This window comes from Spermophilus citellus, assembly GCF_964194105.1.
Source record: "Spermophilus citellus genome assembly, chromosome: 19".
In the NCBI taxonomy this organism is placed as follows: Eukaryota; Metazoa; Chordata; class Mammalia; order Rodentia; family Sciuridae; genus Spermophilus; species Spermophilus citellus.
Window position 1 is genome coordinate 19,703,372 of NC_138201.1, and position 15,092 is coordinate 19,718,463.

Consider the following 15,092-nt stretch of genomic DNA (forward strand, 5'->3'; position numbering starts at 1 on the left):
ATGCCTGTCATCCCAGCCTTCAGGAGGCTGAGGCAGGAGGATCAAAAGTTGGAGGCCAGCCTCAGCAACTTAGGGAGGCCCTAAGCAACTCAGTGAGACCCTTTCTTTAAATAAGAGGAAGAGTGTGGGGAGGGAGCAGCTCCCATGGGGATCAGGGAGCAGAGACTCCACTCTCCAGGGACAAATAGAGACCCCAAGCCACGCCCCCAGGGCCACCTCCTCCATCACACCCCACCTGCCTCCAGGGGCCACCAGGGGATAAACCCAGTGATTGGGTCAAGGCTGTAACCCAATTCTTTCTCCTCCAACTCCTCCTGCATTGTCTCCCACGTGAGCTTTTGGGGGACACCTCACAGCCAGACCATAATAGACAGGGTCTCATTAAGTCATTTAGGGCCAAGTAGCTGAGGCTGTGGCCTCGATCTTGGAATCCTCCTGCCTCAGCCTCCAGAGCCACTAGGATCACAGGTGTGAGCTCCACTCATCACAATCTCCCATTTCCCTTCCACCCCGTTTTACCCTCAGCTCATACTCTGATATTGCAGCCTGGGTCTCCTCAGGACCTGCTAGGAGCCAGGAAATGCAGGGGACCGTCCAGGTGGACACTGTTTTTCTGAGTCCCGGTGGATGCTTCTCTCTGCCTTACTCTGAAGCTTTAAATAGGCCCCAGAGCGACTATGTCCATCCTCAAGTAAAGCAGGGCCTGTTGGGACCTGGTCTTTGTCACATACTAGATCCGTCTGGTCCCTATTCACTGTCCCCTTGGGTAGGTTCCAATTCCTTTCCGGGCAGGTGCATGTGCCCACTTCCAGAGGCCTCCTCGGCCCGTGCCTTGCACACTCCGCACCAATGCAGCTAAGAGAAGCTACCATTTCCCCTGCAAGCCCCGATGGCGGGGCTCTGTGACTCTGTCCCCTTCCCTTGGACAGACAGACTCTGCCCCCAGTTCAGGAGCAGACCACGGTGACCTGGTGAAGGTTTGGTTTGTCCACAGGGAGTTGGGATTCTTTCATGTGCACTCTGAACTTCTGCATGGGGACCTCCTGGCTCCTCGTGGGTTTCCCTTGGTGACACTCCCCTGTGCCTGCAAACCCTCCTGGGGTGCCCTTCAGCCAAGGTGGAGAAGGGAGGCCCGGAGGATGAGCCCACGGGTGCCCCTTGGTGCCCGTGCTGTGTAGCCTCCTGGGAGGCCAGAGCACGCTGGGCTAGCGGCACAAACTGCTGGCTGCCCCCGATTTGTACTGTCCCCTTTTTCTCTTGCAAGAGAGCTTACATACCCCAGCTAGGCAAGAGCCTCCCAGCGAAAGACTACATTTCCCAGCTTCCCTTGCAGTGCATGAGGCCATGTGACTCCATGATGGCCAATGGGAGACGAGTAGACCAGATTATGCAAATCTCGCCTGTCAGGCAGGGCGGGGCCACCGGCCTTGACCTGCTGGCCCAAGTCCTCTTTAATGGACACCCCAGGGCGCAGAGGAGGAGCATCAGAAGAGAAGACGCCTGTGTGTATCAGGCTAGAGTCACCATATTAACCCTTCCAGCTTATTTTCAGACTGTTTTAATAGAGGAAAATAAACTTACATCTTTTCTTTTCTTTTTTTTTTTTTTTTTTGGTGCCAGGGATTGCACCCAGGGGCGTTCAACCACAGCCTCCGAATCAGTTGGTGCCACTGCGCCAGGCCAAACTTCCACCTGAATTCAGAGATTTCTTTGCTGACCCATATGTCGTCTGGTATAGTGATCAAGAAAGGGTGCTTCCTCCTGGGTGCTTGGGAGGCCAAGGCAGGAGGATCGCAAGTTAGAGGCCAGCCTCAGCAGCTTAGTGAGGCCCTAAGCATCTCAGCCAGACCCTGTCTCTAAATAAAATACAAAAAAGGGGCTGGGGACGGGGCTCAGTGGTTAAGCAGCCCTGGGTTCAATCCTTGGCACTTAAAAATAAAAAAAAAAAAAAAAAATTAGAGAGAGACATCAGGGCCCTGCTCACTATGCAAAGCTGAGCACCAGCCCAACCCTCCTCACTGAGGTTCACCGCAGGGCAGATGCACCCGACCTGTGACAATGCACACTTCAGGTGAGAAACCTGGGGTCCCCAACTGAAGGGGACAATTTAGATCACCTGGTCAGCCTGGCCTCGGCTGGACAGGTCAGCTGGAGCAGTGGAAGGATGGCACCCAGCCACTGGGATGAGGGAGCCTGGCCACAGGACTTTCTCCAAGCCTCAGGGTCCTGACCAAATGACCATCCTCCGAGTCCTTCACGCCCTTCCCCGGGTCCCCCTTATCTGCGGTTGCAATTGATCGTTTATGGATGAAAGATTATGTTAGGGCTGGAAATCGATCCTGCACTTCTCCAGGGCATGTTTGCCTCCCCAGGGTATATCTGGCCAGGGGCAAAGGGCAAAGGTCACAAGGCCCAGTTCTGTCCCCAGGACAGGACCATCAGGAGGAGATATCCGTCCTCCAATCAGCAGAGTTGGGTGCTGGGTACAGGCAAAAGTCAATGTCAGCGCAACAGCCATCGGTTCCTAAGCCACCAGGGATTGAAGCCAGGGGTGCTTAACCACGGAGCCCCGTCCCCAGCCCTTTTTATATCCTATTTTGAGACAGGGTCTCTCTGAGTTGCTTAGGGCCTCGATAAGTTGCTGAGGCTGGCCTCCGATTTGTGATCCTCCTGCCTCAGCCTCCCCAGTCACTAGGATGACAAGAGTGCACCAGTATGCCTAGTGCCACTGGCTCTTTTAAAGAGCAGAGTGCACAGGAAAGTCTTCTAGAAGACTGACACCTCCTGCTTCCTGTGGGTGAACCAAGGGAGGCCTCTCACCACAGGTCTCACACTAGCCCAGAGGCTGAGGCAGGCCAAGGGATGTGGCTGGGGATGTGGCTCCATGGTGGAGCGCTTGCATGAGGCCCCGGGTCGATCCTCAGCACTGAAACAAACAAGCCAACCAACCAACCAACCAACCAAAAAACAACCCATGGCTCAGCCACATTTCTAGGGATCTGCCCTCAGTACCAACCAAATATACAGAAGGTGCACAATAAGTGCTTGAATCACTCAATAGTGGTAGGAAGAGCTTCATGTGGGTCTCACAGGCTTTCCACAGGTGATTTGGGAGGCTGAGGCAGGAGGATTGCAATTTGGAGGCCAGCCTCACCAAAAGCGAGGTGCTAAGCAACTCAGGGAGACCCTCTCTCTAACAGCCCCGAATCTTCCCACCTCCCAGGAGCCACGGAAGACAGTACAAGTGCACCCCAAAGTGATCGAGTTCTTTTTTTCTTTTTATTGGCAAAGTAAATATATTTTTTTATGAAGCAACAAAGAAAATATACATAATTGTCACATATGTACACCAGCTTTGTAGATTTTTTTTTAATTTCAAATTTACACAAATGTCGATATGTTATTAAAAGATATTTTACGTCGATGTCCCTATGTACAGTTTATTTACATACATTCATAGGATGTGAAATAAACCTGTCAAAACAAGCTAGTTGGTTTGATATTAATTTCTAGAGAGGAATGCATTGCTAAATCCGGGCTGGGAAGTTCTATCTAGTTCTTGGACTCCTAGTGTGGCCTTTTTCCCCTGTCCTCCGGATGGTGGCCCTAGAGGCTGGTGTCTGGATTTGTCTGGCGATCAGGAGGAAAGGAGGGGTCACACTGGGCACAGAAGACTGTCTGTCTGTCTTGCACATTTAATTCCTAACACATGCACTCACTGCCAGCCCCACCCCACCCCCACCAAGAGGGGACACTTTTCACCTCTCTCCCACATTGAGGGCCCCAACTGGCCAGATCCTGCCTCTCCATGGCCCTGCGTACCCTGTGCCAATCGTGCTGAACAAGCAACTTGGGCAAAACTGCTCTGACACCACAGTGCAGCCCTGGACTTTTGGCCTACTTCCTTCTTCCCGGCATGACTCCCTCTGGGAACTGCACATTTCTTCCCCAGCTGTGGAGGCTTGGCTTTGGCCCAAGTGAGGAGCCCAGTGGGAGAAGGGCCAGGCCCCCCGCCCCCCCCAAAACCCTGCTTCCAGCTGGTGGCTTGCTGCAGAGGCCCGGCCACCTTGGGAAGGCACAAAGGGATAAAGGCACTAAGGCCGGCGTCGTCGGGGCCCATCGCTGGGGGCCCAGCCCCCGGGGACTCGGGTGGACAGAGTCTAAGTCCCCCTGGGGGAAGGCAGCAGGTGGCGGGCTCAGGGTGACGCCCAGGGTGGCGCCTCCTAGCGCTGGGCTGGGACACCGTGGCGACCCTCAGCAGGAGGCCAATAAATTATTGCTTAAAAAAAACAAAAAAAGGAAAAGACAAGGACCGGAGAGAACCGGGCCCGGGGGACGGGCGCTCAGTTGGCGGCGCGCACGGCGCGGCTGCTCCGCGGGAAGCGGTGCACCTTGACGTGCTTGGAGAGGTGGTCACTCCGCGCGAACTTCTTCTCGCACACGGGGCACTGGTAAGGCTTCACGCCCGAGTGGGACCGCCTGTGTCGCGACAGCTCGTCGGAGCGTGAGAACCTGCGGGACACGGCAGCGCGGTCAGCCAGGAGCGCGCGGGGCGCTCCCCGGGGCCGAGGGGACGCGTGGCACCTGCCTGGCTGCCTGGTTCCGGAGCCAGCAGCCTCCCCAGGACGAGGGCAGGGTCAGCAAGGCTTAAAAGAGCAAGTGACTCCTGCTAGGAGGCAGAGGCCGGTCAGGAACAGACCCTCCTGCGCCCTGGCCTCCTGCGCCCCGGGTCCCCCCTGCCACAACATCCCCTTGCCACAACATAAGTGTTCAGGCGGTTCTTTACTCTTGCCACCACTGTGCCCTGACTCTCCTGCATCCCAGGTCCCCTGGGCCCCAACCGTTCTGTGTCCCCCTCCTGCGCCCCGACCATAATGCGTCCCGACTTCCTGCGCCTGGAACCTCCTGTGCCCAGACCCTCCTACGCCCCAGATGCCCTGTGCCCGGACCTTCTTACGCCCTGACCGTCCTGCGCCCTGATCGTCCTGCGTCCTGATCCTTCTGTGCCTCCACCGTCCTGCGCTCCAACCCTCCTGCGCCCCAGGTCTCCCCTGCCACTACATAAGAGTTCAGGTGGTTCCTCACTCTTGCCACCACTGCGCCCTGACCCTCCTGCATCCCAGGTCCCCTGCGCCCCACCATCCTGTGCCCCGACCATAATGCGTCCCGACCTCCTGCGCCTGGACCCTCCTGTGCCCCAGGTCCTCTGTGCCCCCACCTCCTGCGCCTGGACCCTCCCGTGCCCCAGGTCCCCTGCGCCTGGACCTTCCTGCGCCTGGACCCTCCCGTGCCCCAGGTCCCCTGCGCCTGGACCTTCCTGCGCCTGGACCCTCCCGTGCCCCAGGTCCCCTGCGCCTGGACCTTCCTGCGCCCCAGGGCCCCTGGGGCCCCACCGTCCTGTACCCCGATAGTCATACTTCCCGACCTCCTGCGCCTGGACCCTCCTGGGCCCCAGGCCTCTGCAGCCTCTCCAAGATGGAAACACCTGCAAATCGCAAGAGCTGGGGCAGCAAGGTCCAGCCTCCTGCCTCAGGGCCTCCAGAGCAGCTGCTGAATACTCCCCACAGGAAGGGACTTAAGGCTAAGGCACACCCAGTCAGCAGGGCAACCCCCTCCCCACAGCCTCCTTCAGGAAGGGGGCGTGTGCTCATGATTCCCTGGACCACAAGGTCACAGGGCCATTGGTGAGGGTCCAAGGAAGCCTGTCCAGAGGGGAAACAGAGGTCCAGGGGAGGATACAGGGTCCCCAGGACTACAAAGGCGTCCCCAGCTCTTCCATCTTACTTCTAGTACAGACCCAAGAGGTGTCCTTGGGTTTGAGTCACCCTACTCCTGGACCATGCTGGCCTGTAAGCGGGGACCTCTGAGACCCCAAACAACAATGCACCCCTGCCAGGTGTTCTTAAGAGTTCAGGAGGGCCAGCACCGTGGCGCCCAGAGGTAATCCCAGGCTCGGGAGGCTGAGGCAGGAGGACCACAAGTTGGAGGCCAGCCTCAGCAAAAGTGAGGCGCCAAGCAACTCCAGTGAGACCCTGTCTCTAAACAAAATATAAGATACAGCTGGGGACGTGGGCCAAGCGCCCCTGAGCTCAATCCCCGTCCCCGCTGCTACAACATAAGAGTTCAGGTGGTTCTCATGACAGCTCTTGTCTTGACCTCTGAGGTCCTGGGAGCAAGTACTTCCCACGCAAGGACCAAAGTTGGGATAAAGAGCCCTGACTTCCTGTCACTGATTTCAGGGCTCTGAGGCTCTCCCTACCTGATCCTGGTGGCAGACGGACCCGTCACATCTCACGACCCTATCCATGCGTTCTTGCCTCCTGCGCTCCGTCTCTATCGATCTGTCCTTGGTCCCTCTCACCACAGGACATTTGCACATACTTTCCTCTATTTAGAACGCTCTTGCCCGCTCTCCCGCTGCCCTCTTGTACTATCCCTCAGAGTTCAGCCCAGGTCCCTGCCACTCACCAGGAGAGTCTCCAGGACGGCCATTCTGGGCTCCGGGACACTACCTGCCTGTTTTCCCTCACTCTTGCCACCACTGTGACTTCAAACTAGTCTCAGCCTTTTTCTCTCTGGGGCCAGGGACCGAACCCAGGGGCGCTCTGTCCCTGAGCCCCAGCCTGGCCTTCTTTTCCTGTTGAGACGGGGCCTTGCCCAGTTGCTCAGGACCTTGCGATCCTCCTGCCTCAGCCTCCCGTGCTGCTGGGATCACAGACTTGCATCTAGCTTGGGGTCAGCTTTTGGTGACCATCAGTCTATCTCACTGGACGGTCATCGCCATGAAGGGGGACATGTCCAGTTCCCCAGGAGTGTCCAGGGACCAGCCCGGCCTGCTGCAGGGCGAGGCTCAGTCAGTGCATTTATATGGAGGGCAATGACTGCAGGCTGGGTGGCATATGTCATAGGGGACCCTTGTCCCCGGGCCGGGGTCACCTGCCCCCAGGGGGAGGGGCACAGCTTCTGAGCAGATGCCAGGAGCTCAGGCGGCAGGAGCCAGAGCTCGGAGCCCCTCCCAGGAACTGCGACCCGGGCCAAGGTGGGTCCTCGGCCGGGCAGGACCCTGCACCCCTCCTGAGCTGGAACAACCTTGGGCCTCTGTCTCCCCACCCGGGACAGGGTGCATGGCAGACCCATCCTGAGGAGTGAGGGGCAGCTGGGGAGATACACAAAAAGCCATCCAACGGCTGGGGAGGCTGAGGCAGGAGGATCGTGAGTTGGAGGCCAGTCTCAGCAAAAGCAAGACCCTAAGCAACTCAGCGAGACCCTGAACTCCCAGTAGGATCCCTGGTACTCCCCCACCCCCCAAAAAAAAAGCCATCACAAAGTCATCTCAGGGACCACCATGGAAATGGCACCCCCCCCATTTAGTTGTGCAGTGAGCAACCTTCCCATCTGTACATGGGACCCACCATGAGGATGGGGTCAGAGGATGCCTCCTTTCTTAGGGACAGCAGGGACACAGGGGTCCAGAGAGCAGCCTGCGAGCCCGAATCCTGTCCCTCCCACCTCCTGGCTCTGTGGCCTCAGGCCTGCAGCGCCCATTATGAATGACACCAGGTCACCCCTCTCATGGCTGCGACCTGTTTTAAAGATCCACCCTCGGGCGACAGAAGGGGTTCTTTCTGGAAGGATCCGCGGGCCACTCTGGAACAGGATGTTCCGCTGCAGGGAACAAAGGCGTCTGTGTTTGAGGGTGAGGCAAGGAAACTTCTAGGAAGACAGCCACACTTCCCAGAGGCTGAGACGGGAAGGGGCAGCTGCTGGTGTCCCAGCCAGTGTGGGTATGAAGTCCTGCCCCAGAGGGGACAGAGAGAGACCCAGGGACGGACAGAGACCTGGGGACAGACAGAGACCCGGGGACGGACAGGGCAGGAGGAAGCCAGGCTGAGTACCTGGGCAAGACGGCCACTTCGTGGGGACACACGGTTACGCTGTGGAGCAGGAGCCAGCCAGGAAGAGGAAGTTTGTCCCCTCGCCAGGGGACCAGGAAGCAAAGCAGCGCCCCGGGAGAAGGTGAGCAGAGGGCTGGAGAGCGGCCCCAAGTCTAAGGTGGGCAGGGGACAGCCAGCTCTGGTGGAGCTCTGGGTCAGCCCCTGGTTAGCTGTGGGATGGTGGAGAAGTGAACTGACCATTCTGTGCCTCCATTTCCTCTGACAAATGGGGTCACTGACCCCAACCTCAGGGACTCTTTTTTTTGGTGGGGGACCAGGGATTGAATCCAGGGTCCCTCAACCCCTGAGCCCCGTCCCCAGCCCTGTTTTGTGCCTTAATTAGAGACAGGGTCTCCCTGAGTTGGTCAGGGTCTGCTCAGTGGCTGAGGCTGGCCTCTAACTTGAGATCCTCCTGTCTCAGCCTCCGGAGCTGCTGGGATGACAGGCGTGGGCCACGTGCCCGGCTGCTCACGGACTCATTTTGACAACCGATGAGCTCTGGGGGCGCAGACGCATCCCCGTGATGCCAAGCGGGGTCCCCGGAGAACTAGCGTGGGCTGAGGTGTGCCCGCCTGGCGTGTGCCCCAAACGCACGCTCACGAGCCACACCCTGGGGCCGTGTGACACAGTGCCCGTGCTCAGTGCCACCATCTGTAGCCAATGGGTTGGCACCACGCTCTACAGGAGGTGACGGGTCCCCTGTGCAGGGGTGAGGCAGGCGAGGGACCGGGTGAAGGGGACCCTGATTCTCAGCAGCAGCCCCCGGTCCATAAATAGGACATGATCCTGGTCACCTCGGTCCTGTCCACGCTGGGCTGTCCCCAAAGCTGGATCCATTCCCATCTGAGAGCTATAGGCCTCCCTTTTGGAGACTGTCACCACATTTAAGAGACTCAAGCCTCTTGGGGTCAACCCAGGAGGCCAGGACCCCTGCAGTCAGCCTGGGTCTCCCAGAGGGTCACAGAAATGTCCCTCCCCAGGGGTGGGGACCCTCGGCTCCCCGTGGGACAGCCTTTGCCACGTTGGGACACCACAGAGGACAGACCTGCTCCGTGGAGAAGTCACAGAGGCCCAGGAGGGGGTCCTGGCAGCCTGTCCCTGCTGGTGTCCCCAGGCCAGTGTCCTTCCCTGTGGAGGGGTCCTGAGCTGGGGGTCAGCTCCGGGGTCACAAGGTATTGGAGATAATCCCCCCAGTCAACCCGGGCGCTCGGCCCCGGAGCCCCGACCCAGCCCTGGGCTGCATTTTACTCAGAGATGGGGACTCGCTGACCTGCTGAGCACCTAAGTGGCTGAGGCTGGCCTCTACCTGGCATCCTCCTGCCTCAGCCTCCCGAGCAGCTGGGGCGACAGGCCCGGCTCAACCTCCACCCTTGCCCACCTGCTGCCTCGGGGACTGAGGACCTCCTGGCTTGCAAGGGTGACCATTGGCCTCCAGGGACACACGCGATGGCTAAGGCCCCACCTGCTCTCTGGCACTGGGTGGCTGGGAGAAGGCAGCCCCTCCTCCTCGGGGAAAGGGACAGTGGGACGTCACACGGCCACTCCTGGCTCCTGCCACCGCCTGCCCTGGCACGCCAGGACCCCTGCTCGGGCCAGCTCCCACCAGCTCTCAGGACCGGTACCCGGCCAAGAGGACCAAAGCCGCAGAGCTGGCCGGGGCCACGGCCACCAGCCACCACACAGCAGGTCACACGGCAGAGGGACACCAAGACACCTATCGTGGGACCCGCCCACGCACAGCCACGCGTCCATCTGCCAGGTCTGGCTCTGGGGCACTCCGCGTGTGGGTGAGGGGGGTGTCGGTGGCTCATGCGCTGTCCCCGGATGAGTGTCCTACACTGTGAAGGACCCTGCCCAGCACCCCTGGGGACCGAGCTCCAGGTGGCCTGCATTTCAGGAACGGCTGCCCTGTGACCTCCCCAAAAGGGGGAGGGGGACACGTGGGGTCCCCTCTGCCTCTGGCACCACAGCCTCCTGAGCACGGCCCGACCTTGGGGGGCTGGTTTCCCCCAACACCACGCAGGGCAGAGCCTGGGGGGACTGGCCACCTGGAGCCCAGCATTGGCCAGGCCTGTCCCCCACCCTTGGTGGCTTCTCAACTATGCTGTGAGGAAGCTTGTCCCCAGGCTGAGTGGGAGCACAGAGTGGGACTCCTCTCCCTCTCTGTCCCCTCTCTCCCCCTCTCTCTCTCTCTCTCTCTCTTTTGGTCCCAGGGATTGAACCCAAGGTCCCTTGACCCCTGAGCCCCGTCCTCAGCCCTTTTCATATTTTATTTAGAGACAGGGGCTCCCTGAATTGCTTAGGGACTCACTAAGTGGCTGAGGCTGGCCTCCAACACACGATCCTCCTGCCTCAGCCTCCCGAGCTGCTGGGCACCCTGGCACCTGGCTGAGATGCGGCTTCCCTAAATCAGTCCCCTGGGTTCCGATCGCGCTGGGCAGGGTCCCTGGCTCGCCCAACCTCGAGCTCAGATGTCAGCTGGGAGTCAAGGTGGTCCTTACGCCAAGCCTCTAGCCCCAGCCTCCATCCATCACATTCAAGGGTCCTGATTAGCCCAAGTGCCCTTCTGCTGTGTCCTAGCCACGTCACCCTCTTACCACCAGATCGGGGACCCAGCAGGGGTCCCTGCCAGCCTCACCTGGTCATTATGAACGGAAGCTCTCGGCTTTAGCCATGGGACAAGCGAGTCTCCCTGGGTGGCTGTGTAGTTCTGGCCCCGCCCCTGCCCGCCCCTGTGTCCCCTTCTGAATGGGCCTGTGGGCCCCGTGGCCTGTCCCCTCCATACTGACCTCCAGCCGCAGCCGGGCCAGGTGCAGGCGAAGGGCTTCTCCCCCGTGTGCCGGCGCAGGTGGGCCTTGAGGTGGCTGCTCTTGGTGTACATCTTGTGACACCCGGGGAACGTGCACTTGTGCATCTTGAGGAGGTCGGCCGCCGGGCTCTTGGGGAACTTCTGTCCCCCCAGCAGGCCGGGCCCGGGCCCCAGCGCCCCCGCACCCGCGGGCTTGGCGGCAATGGGCACCGGGGCGATGCGCACGAACTTGGAGGGCAGGCTCAGGCTGGAGGAGGGCAGCACCTGGGGGACCAGGGCGAAGGTCTGGCCCTGGATGTTGACCAGCAGCTGGGCCACCTTGACGTTCTCGGGGGCCTGGCCAGGGGAGGCCGGCCCCGCACCCGGCTCCTGCTTCACGGGCACCGGCTGGATCTGCAGCAGGACCGGCACCGCGCCCTCGGTGGAGGGGCCCTCGGCGGAGCCCTGCGCGCTCGCGCCCCCGGGCGCAGGGGGACCGCGCTCTCTCCCGCCAGGGCCCGCGTGCGCGTGGCTCCTGAGGGGCCCCGTGGGGAGCTGGCCACAGGCCCCCGAGTCCTGGCCGCTGCCCTGGGGGGCCCCCTTGGCCTCCGGCTCCATGTTCTCCTCCAGAAACTCCTCGATCTCCTCCAGGGTGGGTTGGAAGGGCCTGGCCACCTCCTCGGGGTCCCCCAGCGCAAACTCTGGGAAGCAAACGTGCTCCCCCTTCACGGGCACCGGGGCCCTCCGCCACGTCCCCCAGGTCACAGGGCCACTGCTGTCCCCCAGGCTCCCGCTGCCACCGCCGCCACCACCGCTGCCCAGGGTGGCCTGGGAGAGCAGGAAATCCAAAATGCTGTCCTGTCCCTCGGCACCGGGGCCACCGCTGTAGCAGGAGCAGAGGGACTGGGAGTCGGGGCTGGCGCAGGAGCAGGGGCTGGACACGTCACTGTCGTCCTCGGAAAGGGGTGAGGGCAGCATGTGGTAGGGCCGCCGGCCGGCCAGCCTGTCCCCCAGGTACCCCACGGGGCACTTGGGCGACGAGAAGGTCTCGTCCACCGGCAGCAGGTGGTCCACCATGCTGGCCGGGCCGCGCTGGTGGCCGCTGTGAAGGAGGAAAGAGAGTCAGGATGGTGGATCGCGGCCCCTGGCGGGGCTTGTCCCCACCCTGGGTCGCCTGCGCGGCTCCCAGCTGTCGAATGCCAGGCTCCTGCCTCACCCCCAGGGACAGGGGCCTGCAAGAGTGTCCTCTGAAACCCTGCCACAGAGTTTGCAAAAGAGCCCTCCTCGGAGCCCCGTTGCACAACCGGGCCGTTCTGGTTCCAGACGGATTTTTCCAGAAAGATCCTAGAAAAGAGTCCACGTGCCTTTGTGCGGGGAGAACCGCGTTGGAGGGGAGGCCATCAGAGGCTCTGGGTCCCCAGGATGGCCAGGACTTGGAGGGCCACTGCCCATCAGAGGACCTGAACCTCAGTGTCACCTCTGTTGAGTCACAGGAGGGGGGGATGGGACGGTGGCCAGTTGCTCTCTGACCCCAAGCCGTTGGGGCTTCCGAGGGTTGCCAGATCCAGCGAATAAAAATGCAAGGTGCCCATCAGGCGTCCACTTCAGATTTTTTTTAAAATCATCTACTTTATATAAGTTGTTTTTAAATATGACTCCATCTGATATTTAGTTTATTTTATTTTTTGGTACCAGGGACTGACCCAAGGGGTGCTTCACCCCTGAGCCCCGTCCCCACCTCTTTTTTCTATTTTATTTAGAGACAGGGTCTCCCTGAGTTGCTCAGGGCCTCGCTGAGTGGCTGAGGCTGGCCTCCCACTTGCGATCCTCCTGCCCCAGCCTCCCCAGCTGCTGGGATGACAGGCCTGAGCCACCATCCCCAGGTGAGGTCTATTTTTAACTGGGAAAACTGTGGTTTGGAGGCAGAAAAGTTCAAGGACAGTAAGTGCCTGTCCTCAGAGGGCTCAGTTTCCCCATTTGATTGTCATCCCCGCTCCCCCCCGGGGGGGGGACAAGCTTGAACAAGACCCTCCCCAGGACACCTGAGACTTAGCCACCATGGTGGACGAGGTCCCGCCCCTCGGGCGGTGATGAGTTCACCCAAGATCCCACAGCACCCAATGCGTGTGGCCACCTCAATCCCCCAACCATCCCGAGGGTCACAAGTCAGGACCCCGTTGGCCAATTAGGACGCGGTCTCCTGCCTTACACCCCACAGCCCCTTCAGTCCCCACCTGGGACACTCACCACCTTGGGGACACTCGGCTAATGCCCGTCTTCCCACTAGACAGTGCGCTCCATGTGTCCCCAGTCCCCAGTGTGACACCCGGCGCCCAGGAGGGGCTCAGAAGATGTTCGTGGAGAGGAGAGGGGAACAGTGTGTTCTCTGAAGCCAAAGGCCATGCTAGTCCGGTGTTCAAGGAGAGTCAACAGTGGGTCTGCCTGCAATAGGGCCACCTTTCTGGACCTTTGTCCCCGCCCAGTGACCACAGCGGGCTGGGTGTTTATCCAGGTTGGGGAAAGGGAGAGTGTTTGGCATTGGGAGCCAGGGTGTCTCTGGAACCTGGTGTCACCTCTGTGCCCACCCGTCCTTCTTCTTTTTTTGGGGGGAGAGGGTTGATACCAGGGATTGAACCCAGGGACCCTCGACCCCTGAGCCCCGTCCCCAGCCCTATTTGGTATTTTATTGAGAGTCAGGGCCTCCCTGAGTTGCTCAGGGCCTCGCTTTGGCTGAGGCTGGCTTTGGACTCCCGATCCTCCTGCCTCGGCCTCCTGAGCCCCTGGGATGGCAGGCGCGCTCCACGTAGCTCCAAGGAAGCAACAGCCTGCTCTGAGCCCTGAGCACGTGGACCAGGAGGACGGATGGCATTTAGGGTTTAAGTCCTCGGCTACGGGTTTTTTATTGGGAGTGTTTTAGAAAACACACCCAGGGCTGGGGACGGAGCTCAGCAGGACAGCACCCCAAAATAAATAAGTTGAATACACTCGAGTCACCAAATCAGGTGCCGGGAGGAATGAAGGGGCCGGATGATTCCAAGAGCAATTCGAGGCTTTGGGCAGAGCCCACGTGCCACCTGAGAGTCCCCGCCTGTGTCACCACCCTCCAGGCAGGATCCACACTCCTTGGATCTGCTGGTCTCAGCTGGGCTACCTCAGGCAGGCAGCACGACTTCTCTGGGTCTGTCTCTTGACCTGGGCCAGCAATACTTGAGCAGTCCAGGAGCCCAACACTTAGGACAGGATCAGGGGCACAATCAGGGCCACAAGCAGCCATGAAGGTGGCCCTCAAATGAATGAGCACCTGGGAGTCCTCCCCCGCACACCCACCCTCTGCTGGGATGCTAAGGAATCTGGGGACTCCAGCCTCCCTGGGACCCAACAGGTTGCTTCAAACCTCCCCTGAAATGTGACCACCAACCAGAGGTTCCACAATATTAACGGTGGCCCACACCTGTCATCTCAGCGGCTCCGGAGGCTGAGGCAGGAGGATCGCAAGTTCAAAGCCAGCCTCAGCCAAAGGGAGGCCCTGAGCAACTCAGGGAGACCCTGTCTCTAAATAAAATACCAAATAGGGCTGGGGTTAAGCGCCCTGAGCTCAGAAGCCACTGGGTCACATCATCCGGTTTTATACTGTCCCTAGCAGGAGCCACAGTGGTGGCACCATTGTCTTGGTGGTGTGTATGTGGAGTCCTTTCCTGTGGACCTCCCCACCAGAATATAAGCTCTTTGGACGGCCAGGCAGGGCCATGCCCCAGGGTTGGCTGGATGAGGCTAAGTGGGGAAGCCAGGTAGATGGCAGGGTCTGAAGACCAGGCTGAGTGTCCCTGCGGCAGGACAGGGCAGGATCTGGGGAGTCCAGAAGGGGCTCTCGGACTTCCCGAGGTGCAGGCATTAAAAAAAAAAGGGAGTATTTGGGCTGGGGCCGGCTCTGGTCCCTAAAAAACACCAGCACGTGGCACAGGCTGCATGCAGGGGGAGGGGACGCGCTGTTCCGGGCACAGTCCCTGGCTGGACTCCGCCCCCTTCCTCACCGGCCAGGCCTGCTGTTTATCCTCCCGGGGACACAGCGGCTGCAGGAACAACATGTAATTGATAACAAGCCCAGCGCGCGCCAAGGGCTCGCCATTGGGTCAGCGAGCAAATCACGGGGGTGGCGGGTGGGGGCCGCCTTTCAAAATAAGAGTCTCTTCTCCCTGCGCTGCCCACAGGCCCTCAAGTCGCCTTGTCCCGCTGTTTTAAGCACCTGTAGATGGTGAGGGCCACCGGGTTCTTGGGAGGGAAGACTTTGGGGGCATTTCTTGGGACCAACCAGGAAAGAAAACACTTCTTGGAGGCGGGGGGGGGGGGAGGTGGAGTCCCTGGGTAACACC

At 60.1% G+C, this 15,092-nt stretch overlaps 1 protein-coding gene and 1 long non-coding RNA gene across 10 annotated transcripts in view; one reads left to right on the forward strand and one right to left on the reverse strand.

Annotated features, from left to right (window-relative positions):
- The window catches only part of KLF15 (KLF transcription factor 15), a 35,870-nt gene that overhangs the window by 19,149 nt on the left and 1,629 nt on the right, over positions 1-15,092 (reverse strand). For 5 of the 8 annotated variants that reach the window (XM_081275967.1, XM_081275969.1, XM_081275963.1 and 2 more), the window contains exon 2: positions 10,724-11,824. In XM_081275967.1, coding sequence (XP_081132093.1) covers positions 10,724-11,799 — 1,076 coding nt within the window. In that variant the 5' untranslated portion in view covers positions 11,800-11,824. Of the gene's footprint in view, positions 1-3,260; positions 4,513-8,085; positions 8,105-10,723; positions 11,825-15,092 lie in introns of those variants that run through there. The other 3 variants (XM_081275970.1, XM_081275966.1, XM_081275968.1) reach the window with 2 other exon arrangements.
- On the forward strand, positions 5,087-10,717 carry LOC308638481. Of its 2 annotated transcripts, XR_014019849.1 has the most exons (4): positions 5,087-5,201; positions 5,345-5,641; positions 5,982-8,016; positions 9,261-10,717. It is a non-coding gene; the product is annotated as an uncharacterized lncRNA (long non-coding RNA). The 2 variants fall into 2 exon arrangements; XR_014019850.1 differs by lacking the exons at positions 5,087-5,201; positions 9,261-10,717 and adding an exon at positions 5,207-5,248 and having other exon boundaries at positions 5,982-7,948.